General features: G+C 50.7%; 1 protein-coding gene across 1 annotated transcript in view; it reads right to left on the bottom strand.

The window, feature by feature from the left end:
• The window catches only part of LOC101656375 (NADPH--cytochrome P450 reductase), a 46831-nt gene that overhangs the window by 6418 nt on the left and 29983 nt on the right, over window positions 1-10430 (bottom strand). The window contains exons 3-4 of the mRNA XM_004705624.4: window positions 6441-6489; window positions 71-199 (exon numbers count right to left, since the gene is read on the bottom strand). Coding sequence (XP_004705681.1) covers window positions 71-199; window positions 6441-6489 — 178 coding nt within the window. The remainder of the gene's footprint in view (window positions 1-70; window positions 200-6440; window positions 6490-10430) is intronic.

A 10430-nucleotide genomic window follows, 5' to 3' on the forward strand; every position in this document is an offset into this window, starting at 1 on the left:
AATTTATAAATTATCAAGGGCTCATGACGTATGAGGGGGCGGGGAGGGGGGGGCGGGGGACGACACTTACCAGGTCGTATTCTTCGGGGTCTGCTGCCAAGCCCCGCATCCCATAGCGGTGGGCATCCTTGGATAAGCGGTTGGCGAATTCCTCAGCAGTCCCCGTCTGGGAGCCATAGAATATGACAATGTTCCTCCCCTACAGAAGGCCAGACACGAGCTTAGAGAGGCCCTGGGGGAGCCAGGGGCCCCACCATTCCCGTCAGGCGGCAGGGCCCTCCTTTCTTCTGGTCCCAACGTCTTCCCGAAGCTCTCCTGGGCCTAGTCTCTCCCTGCAGAGCCAGCCGGAGTCCTCACGGCAGTCTTACACAGGCAGGGCTTCAGGATCACACTTCTGACACCCTTTTGATCTAGGGGAAAACACCGCATCCTAAGTTGAAAAGAGAGGTCGACCAAAGTGTTTGTACACTGTACACCGTAATCTGCTGTGTGTGTATGTAGACACGGACTGAGTGCAGATTTGTTCCGGACGTCAGAATAAAAGTGAGAGTCGAGATAAAGTGAGCTCCAGGGATTTTTTTTGTCCAAGTGGACAGAAAAGTTATGTTTACACGATCCTGTAGTCTATTAACTATGCAACAACATTATGAAAAAGGTTGAAATGTGAGAATGGCCAAAACAGGAGACCAAGACAGGCAGTGAGCACCTGCTACTGGAACAACGGCGCCAACAGAGTAGTTAGAGGAAAGGTTTCCACGAGTGTCCACTACCTTCAAGGTACAACAAAGTGCCAGTAAACAGCGTGTGCCTGCATCTCTCCCTTGCTCTCAAACACACATTTTGTTTACAAACACATGCACAAAGAAAAGAATGGCAGTGTGTGTGTGTGTGTGTGTGTGTGTGTGTGTGTGTGTGTGTGTAACAAGAGCCTCCAAACAGGGGACAGAGTCACGTTCAAGTTCAGTTGCTGGTCGAGTATAAAAGTAACGCGTGTTCACGATACAGGATGTGGGCAACGAGTCAAAGGTCTGTCCGGCTGGCTCACGTGGCCTGCACTCGGCCTCCCTTCTCCTGGGCCTTCTACAGTAGCCATTAGAAAGCCCCAGATTCTCTTTCCTCAGCTCCCTGTCTGGATACCAATGGGGCTCTGCCAACTGGATATGCTTTTCAGGATCTGGAAGGTAGAAGTGAGGCAAAGACCGCCTTCCTGTCCCTTCACATCGACTTGCGGTTTCTCTGCAGCAGGGTTCTACACCCACTCTTCAGCTCCCTGCCATTTCTGGGGGCTCTGGCAGCCAGACTTCAAATTCCCGGGGCTAGTTTCCAGCTTATAGGATGTGAAGAGGTGGCTTAGGTTGTTCCTGATCGCTGGATCACAGCTACAAGTGGTGTGTCCGGAACTCAATAGTTTCAGGCTGGATTCAGAAGTAACAGGTTCCCTCTGTAATACGTGGGTGTACCCCCCAAAATACCGGAATTGTGCTTTCATAGTACATATGTTTCCCACTAGGTGAGCAACAAGCAACTCGCTCCGAGTTAGGGCACCCAGTGGTATCACCTGGGAAGGTTCTCTCTGGTCACAGTGAATTTTTTCATAAAAGCAGTTTTGTTAGAACCTCATCTTTTGTGATGACCAATTTAAGAGAATAGTGTGTGACTGTGAAATTTTGTTTCCTGCTCAGGAAAAATGCCACAGAAACTGTTGTGATTGAACACAGCTTACAAGGACAGCGCTATGGGAAAAACTCAACTGTATGAGTGGCTTTCTCATTTCAAAAAAAGGTGAAATGTCGATTGATGACAAACCTCATTCTGGAGGTCTGTCCACTTCCCGAATGGATGAAAATGTTGACTCACAGTGGATTTGGAGTTTGTTCCACCAGGTTAGACTGTTAATCAAGCTTTCTATTTAGAGGTTCTGAAAAGATAGTGTAACAGTGTGCCTGATTTGTGGCAGACGGGGCCTTGGTTTGCCACCGTGACAATGCACCTGCTCACATAGCCATCTCAGTGTGCCAGTTTTTGGCAAAAACAGCATGCCTCTCTTGCCCCACGCACCTGACTCCCTGACCTTGCTCTGTGTGACTTCTTTTTGTTTCCACCAAATGAAGAGGGACATGAAAAGATAGCAATTTGAAAACAGAGAAGAGGTGAAGGAAAAAAATGAGGGAGGTACTGTCAGCCATCCAAACAGATGAGTTTGAAAAATGTTTCCAAGACGAGCCAGTCGGGGTACAGTGTAGCAATGATGAAACATACAACTTTCCTCTAGTTCTTAAATGCTCCTCCCCCGGTCCCTCCCCAACTATCATGATCCCAATTCTACCTTACAAATCAGGCTAGACCAGAGGATGTACACTGGCAGATAGGAACTGGAAACACAGGGAATCCAGGACAGATGATCCCTTCAAGACCAGTGGTGAGAATGGCGATACCGGGAGGGTGGATGGAAGGTGGGGTAAAGGGGGAACTGATTACAAGGATCTACATATAACCCCCTCCCTGGGGGACAGATAACAGAAAAGTGGGTGAAGGGAGACATTGGACAGTGTAAAATATGACAAAATAATAATTTATAAACTATCAAGGGTTCATTGGTGGGGCGGATAGGGAGGGAGGGGAAAAATGAGCTCAAGTAGAAAGCAAATGTTTTGAGAATGATGATGGCAACAAATATACAAATGTCCTTGACACATGGATGTATGTGTGGACTGTGATAAGAGTTGTGCAAGTCCCCAATAAAATGATTTTAAAAAGTTTCCAAGAATGGAATCTCAGATTTGTCAAATATATTAAATGTAATGGAGAGTACTTTGAAGGTGATATGGTTGTTTTGTAAAAAAACTTAAATACATAGCTTTTTGGGGGGTGGGGAGAGTTACCCCCTAGTATGCTGGAGACCAGACTGAAACCTGCTCCTTCTGTCCTCCCAGGAATTCTGTAAGCCCATTTCCCTGTGTTTTAATCTTCTCCAGTTTAAAATGCCCAAAGTAGCTTGTTATTTGTTATTGAACACTAACTGATACGGGTATACAGTATACAGTATGGTGTATACAGATAAAGTATACAGTATAAAGGTATACAGATACAGGTATGCAGTATACAGTATGGTGTATACAGGTATACAGTATAAAGGTATAAAGGTATACAGATTAGGTATATAGTATACAATATGGTGTATACAGGTATACAGTATACATTATGGTGTATACAGGTATACAGATACAGGTATACAGTATGGTGTATACAGGTATACAGATACAGTATGGTGTATACAGATACAGTATACAGTATGGTGTATACAGGTATACAGATACAGTATACAGTATGGTGTATACAGGTATACAGATACAGTATGGTGTATACAGGTATACAGATACAGTATACAGGTATGCAGTATGGTGTGTACAGGTATACAGATACAGGTATGCAGTATGGTGTATACAGGTATACAGATACAGTATGGTGTATACAGATACAGGATACAGTATGGTATATACAGGTATACAGGTATACAGTATAGTGTATACAGGTATACAGATATAGTATGGTGTATACAGATACAGTATACAGTATGGTGTGCACAGGTATACAGATACAGTATACAGGTATACAGTACAAAGGAACCTTACAAATCACAACTGACTTAATGTTTCCTTCTTTAACTGTTCTGAGTTTCCTACAACACATTTTAAAATCACTATAAAAGATATTTGAAAATAACTGCTAGAAAAACTATTTTCCTAGAAGAGACAAAACCTACATCAAATCCACTGCCGTCCAGTTGATGTGGCTCCTGTAGGTCAGAACAGAACGGCCCCTGTGGGATTCTGAGATGTAACTCTTTACAGGAAAAGAAAGCCCTCTCTTTCTCACTTGGAACGGCTGGGGGTTTAGAACTGGTGACCTTGCCGATCGCAGCCCAATGGGTAACCACTCTGCCAAAGCGGATGTAAAACAGTAGCTAATTAATCACAGTAGCTATAAAACATATAGACATATGTTCTTAAGGAACCAGCTAGCAATTACAGACTGGTAAAAGAGAGAGAGAAAACAGACTCCGGTGGACAGGAAGGCACTCTGTTGCGGTCGGAAGCCCCAGCCTTCTGAGCTGTCAGTTCTCCGTGATCCCAGGAAACATGCCAGCGATTCTTTTCCCTCAGCTACTTCTAGAGAAACACAAATCTGCAACCACACAATGGAAGATGGCTGGGCCACCAACTGATGCCTGCTGCACATGGTGGGTGGCCCACGAACACGGTCTCAAGGGATCACTGTGACCCGAGTAGTGCATTGACTGGAATGCCAGGAATCTGCAACTCTAGAGACAGACAGACGGACGGATGCCTAGGACTGCGATCGACATGGAGGGATACGGGTTACTGCTAGCCGGTACCCAGTTTCTCCCCGAGGTGATGGAAATGTTCTAAAATGGGCTGTGGTGCTTGCTGCACAAGTCTGTGGGCACTAAAAGTGGTGGGCACTGTACACACGAAGGGGTGAACTGTATGGTCAGGGAGTTCTATGCCACTAAAGATGTCCACAATGCCAAAAAAAAAAAAATCAAGCTCACTGTCATCAAGTCAGTGCTGACTCATAGCTGAAGCCTTGGTGGTGTAGTGGTTATGTGTTGGGCTGTGATCCACATGGTCGGCAGTTCAAAACCAGCAGCAGCTCGGCGGGTGAAAGACTGGGCTTTCTACTCCCAGAAACAGTTACAGTAAACAGATATATAAGAAATAACAGCCAAGGAATTGCTGGGAAATCGAGTAATGGGAGGCAGTGGAGCAGGGCCTGGCTCTACCAGACAGGAAACCAAATTATACAACTCAATAATTAAAATAGTACGACAGTGGGTGTACACAGATCACAGAACTACAATAGCACATCGTGGACATAGACTGGAACAGCTCTAGGGCGAGATAAAGACAGCGTGTGAGACCAGCAGAGAAGAGACAGACCCTGCCAGGTCTTTGGAGAGCCGAGCGCAAAGGAGAGCCGGATCCACAGCTCACACCATGAGACGCCACTGCTCGATGGAAATGTACGTAACAAATACGAACCTGTCAAAGCACTAGAAGCAAATGCAGAAGAATTATTGTATATCTTTAGGGTGGGAAAGGTCTTTCAGAGGCTAAAGTCCAGCATGCTGTCACCTGGTGGGGACTTACATTCAGTGGCAGGAAACAAACTGTTCAGGAATCATCGAGTGGAGGGCCCAGGTACTCTGTAACCTTTCACTCAAATCACAATAAAAAGATACCAAAAAAGCCAACTCTTTCCCTGGAGAAAATCCCTTCAGCTCAAACCACAGAGAAAAGAATCATCTCCCTAATGATTTTAAGGTGCTCCTGGTGGAAGATCCATTCCAACAGAAAAATGGGGAAAATATTTGAGAATTAAAAAAAGGGCGGGGGGGTCAAGCATGCCATCTAGACATAGGGAAATGTGCTTAACCCCATTCATGAGAAAGATGCGGACGACACCTATACTATCATTTTCGAGCCTAGGAAACAGGCAAAAATCCAAATGTTTGATAAACTGTTGGCAAGGCTGAGGGGAAGCAGGGTTTCCCTCTGCTGCTGCTGAGAGCGTCCTGGGACAGCCCTCCAGAAGGGCTGTCTGGAGTGTCCACCCCGACCACAGACAATACAGACCTTTGAGCCCAGCCATTCCACTGCCGGGAGCCGTTCTCCTGAGACAGACGTATTTGCAAATGTTCAAGTTCACCCACGCATTCAGGGCAGCACTATTTGTAAGTTCAAAAGATCAGAACTCTCCTAAGTGCCCATCAATGTGGTAGTGTTAAAATAAATGATAATATATTCATATACCCATACAGAGCAAGACAGGGCTTTCTACTCCCGAAAAGAGTGGCAGCCTCAGAACCCCCAGGGACAATTCTATACTGTCCTAGGAGGTCATATGAGTTGGCATTGCCTAGATGGCAGTGCCACATGACACAGTGGGGGATGAATCAAGCCCAGAGTACACCCACTGCTGGCAAGTTGATTCCCACTCAGAATGAGCCTGCAGGTCAGACTAGAGTGGCCCCGTTGGGTTTCTGATGGAAGCAGACTGCCTCGCTCTTCTCCCCAGGAGTGGCTTGTGGGTCTGAACTGCTGACCTCCCGGTTTGCAGCCCCAATGCTTAAGCCCACGAGCCACCAAGGCTCCGTGTACGAGTTAACGGAGGGTGTGCTCTCATAATGCAGTTTGTTCCAGAAGGAAGTGATTTAAAAACACACAAAGCCGGCATCCCAGAAACAGCACAGCAGCTCTGGAGAGGTAAGGACGCACATACAAAAGGGTCAGTCCCGGCTGCCCCCTGTTAACCAGGGGGCTCCTGACGTCTAGTGAAGCTGCCCATCCACTGGGCTCCCTGCGTGGCCACCAGGGTCAAGACACACTGAGAAGAGCACCTTCTGGGAGCCAACTCACCGTCTTCTTCATCTTTTCCACAAAGCTGCTGTCTTTGACCGAGGAAGTCCTGAAAAACACAGGTGGTGAAAGGCCGTGAGATGCACATGTTGCAGCAGCACGAGGGACAGCCCGGCTCCACCCTGCGCCCCACCCCCACCCACCCCCCAGTGACCAAGATGGAAGCTGGCCCTTGGTTCAGGAGGAGGACTGGAAAAGGCGCTCCTGCCCCACCCACCCCTCTTTAGGTCACTTGTTAGACTTGTGAGGTCGGCAGGTCAAATCCACCAAGCGTGCTCCAAGAAGAAAGACAAGGCTTTCTAGTCCCGTGAAAAGCTACAGTCTCCGAAATCCATAGGAGCAGTTCTAGCCTGTCCTATAGGGTTGCTATGAGTGGACATCAACTTGACAGTGGCAAAGAAAAGAAATAATATGCTTTTGGCAGAAGAAAATACCTTTTAAGAAGTATTATGTATACAAATAATTCAAGAGAGATTGGTTTTGATCTTGAAGAACTAAATATCAAACCAAATCCATTGCCATCGGCCAATGCTATAGTTCAGAGCAGAACTGCCCCTTTGGGTTTCCAAGACTTTTAAATTCTTCATGGAAGCAGAGCCTCATCTTCCTACAGACGACAGACTGGTGAGTTTGAACCGCTGACCTTGTGCTAAGTACCTCAAAGCCTAGTCCACGTTGCCACCAGGGCTCTTTGGATTTTGAAGGTGCCAGTGAAATGGACAACAATAAGGCCCAGTAGAATGGTCAAACCCGGAACAGAAGCCCCAGTGGCTCAGTGGTTAAGCATTTGGCTGCTAACTGGAAGTCCGGTGGTTTGAATCTATGGGAGGAAGATGTGGCTTGCTGCTTCCGTAGAGATCTAAAGGCTTAGAAACCCTATGGGGTAGCTCTGCCCTGTCCTGCAGGGTCCTGAGGAGTCAGCATCGACTCGATGGCAATGCATTTGATACATGAGCCCCCTTATCAAAGAAGGTAAGGGGCCCTGGGGGCGCAGTGGTTATGCACGGGGCTGCTAACCACAGGGTCAGCAGTTCCAAACCCCCAGGTGATCCAAGGGAGAAAGGCAAAAAAGACCAGGCTTTCTATTCCCCTCCAGAGTCCCAGTCTCAGAAACTGGCAGGGGCAGTTCTACCCTGCCCTGGAGGGTCGCTATGAGTTGGCATCGACTAGATGGCAGTGAGCTGATCAATGCTAAATGAGAGGACCCAGCCCTACCACCCACCACACCTGTCCACGCCCGCTGGTTCCGGCTGTGTTTCCACCTGTCCTCTTCCAGGCTGCCCTTCTCCCCCTGCCCACAAAGCCCCATCTGTCCTTCAAAATGGAACCTGAGTTCTCTTTTCGCAGCCACTGCCCCCTTTCCCCGGCCCCTCCCCTCACGCTCAGGCGATGGGTCCCTGTCTTCAACATGGCCCCTTTCCCTCAGTGGATTCAAGCGCTCGGAACATGACACTCTTGGGCAGTCTGTCCTGGGTCCTCTGCCCGGCGTGGGCAGACTTGGGCCGAGAAGGCATTTGTGGGACGCCTGTCCCCGCTTCTGAGAGGACCTGACGCCAACTAAAAAGTCAGCTCCTGTCCTTTCCTCAAAGGACAAATGTCTCTAACTCTTAAAGCAGGGGGACTTGAAGACGTGCTGAAGGAAGAAAGGACAAAAGCAAACCCCGCCGTCCAGAGGCCTGGCTGATCTTACCCAGGCAATGCCAGTCTGAGCAGGGCAGACCCTGGGACAGGCACTCATCCATGCCTTCAAATGACCCGGCATCAGGTTGGGGACAACAAGGTCTGTGGAAAATCATGGCTGGATGGTAGCAACTGAGTTAGGAGGAGAGACTTGGGTTCAAATCCTGACTCAGCCACCAACCATGCCTGCTATTGGGCCAGTCACGTCTCTCTCTGACCTCACTCATGGTGACCCTATAGAGCAGGGTAGAGGGGCCCCTATGAGTCTCCCCGAGACAAATCTTTACAGTTTACAGGAGCAGAAATCTCATCTTTCTCTCAAGGAACAGCTAGTGGTTTTGAACTGCTGACCTTGCAGTTAGCAGCCCAACCAGTAGTTCACTAAGCCACCAGGGCCCTGGTCTCTGAGCTCAGGCCTCTTTATTTATTGTAAAAGATCATTTTATTGAGAACTCTTACAACTCTTGTTACACTGCATACATTGATTGCATCAGGCATGTTTGTACATATGTTGCCTTCATTCATTTCTAGACAGTTACTTCCTATTGAGCCCTCAGTCTCGGCTCAGGCTTCTCTTCTGTAAAGCCCCACAACGGGGACTTGCTATCATTCCAGGAAGGGGGAAGGCCGCCGCCGTTTCCATTATGCTCTGAGTTCAAAGACGCTTGGGGCCTTGCTGGCATTGTGCAGACCACACAGTGGGTGACTCAGACAGGCCTGGCCACAAGCACTCAAAGGGAGGGAGCGCTGATGGAGCACAAAACCAGCAAAGGCAGTCTTGCTTCTCAGAGACAGAAAAACGGCTCCTAGGAGAGACAGTCACACCAGCAGGCGGCCCGGGGGCTGCCGGCTCGGGCTGCTGGGAAGAGCTCAGCTTTGGCCACCCAGCGCAGGGGGTGGGGAAGCGGCCTGGGAACCAGAGCCCAGGCAAGTCCCGCTGGACCACCGAGGTAGAGCCTTTCCCGGGAGGGTAAGTGCTTTCCAAAGACCCCAGAGGGAACAGTTGGATTCCCCCAGGCCCGCCCCTTGGCCTGGGCAGGGAACCCAAGGAGACTGGGAAGGCCCCAGTACCTCTCTCGGGCACTGCCCCACCAATGCCCTTTCTCCTACTGGTTAAGACTTGCCCCTGAGGAACAGCTCAGCCTGGAGTAGAGCTCACCTGGTCAGTTCATCTGGCTCACACACCCTGGCAGGTGCCCCGAGACTGGCTGCCCCTCCAAACCAGAGCGCCTCAGCCTGGTCTTCCACAGGGCACCTGCTCTCCCAGAGGCAACGGGGGTGGGGGCTGGACCTCCTGACTTTCGGGTCAAATCCCTTCTCTCAGAGTTCGCCTCTCCTCTCCTCCGCAGCCCAGCTGGTGAACCCGGGACAGGCGCCCAGGCTCAGCCTCGCAACACCCGCCCCGACTCCCCCTCCGCTGGAGACACTTTGGGGAAACCGACCCCTGAGAAGCACGCCCCGCGCCCCCGCTACTGGTGGTCAGCTCTCCGAAGCCCTCTCCTGCATCTCTGGGCATGCCCTGGGCCAGAAAGACGTTCCGGCCACACTCAAGCCCAGTGTGCCGCTAGGGGCCCTCTCTGAAACTGACCTTCTCAGGGGGGGCTCCTCCAGCAGAGACGAGTATGCACACCCCATGGTCCCTCGCGCCCCACTCCAGGGCTGGTGGGGAAAGGGGCGGAGAAAAGGCTACAGCCCTTTCCTGGAGCCCCGCAGGGAGACAGTGGGTAGGAAGTCCCCGCTCTGTCATGTCATTCTTTCCGAGGTCTTTGGGGACCGCGGCGGCAGCCGGGGCCTCCTCCGCCCTGGGAACGTGCTTGGGGGCCAGCCCAGGCCCTCCTGCCCGCGCCTCGGCCCCTCGAGCCTGGCACGCGGCAACATCTGGCGGCTCTGGCCCGGAGCAACGGGAGTCCAGAGGGGAACTTCCCGGCATCCCCTGCGGCCCGGGCCGCACCCCTCCTCTCTCGGTATGGACCCGGGGCGGGGTGGGGTGGGGGGGGGGAGGAGGAAGCCTCCCCCAACTCGGGTTTGGGTCTCCTTGGTAACTGTTCCTCTCGGAGCCCCGCGCGCCGCGCCCTCTCCCGCTCCGGCTCAATGGCAGCTGTGCGGGTTGCTATGGCAGGCGGGCCTCTGCGGGAAGACAGCCCGCAATTGATCCTGCCGCCTCGGGAGCCCAGCAAATTAGATCTGCTTCCCGTCCTCCCTTGGGCCTGGGCTATGCACCCCCAAACCCATGCACTCTCAACTCCCATCACACGCAAGGGGTCCCAGCAGGGCTGTTCTGCTCACGGGACATCGCTTCCAAGCCCCCCC

Source organism: Echinops telfairi, unplaced genomic scaffold (genome assembly GCF_000313985.2).
Source record: "Echinops telfairi isolate 266 unplaced genomic scaffold, ASM31398v2 ScPeMD7_5;HRSCAF=22, whole genome shotgun sequence".
Classification (NCBI taxonomy): domain Eukaryota; kingdom Metazoa; phylum Chordata; class Mammalia; order Afrosoricida; family Tenrecidae; genus Echinops; species Echinops telfairi.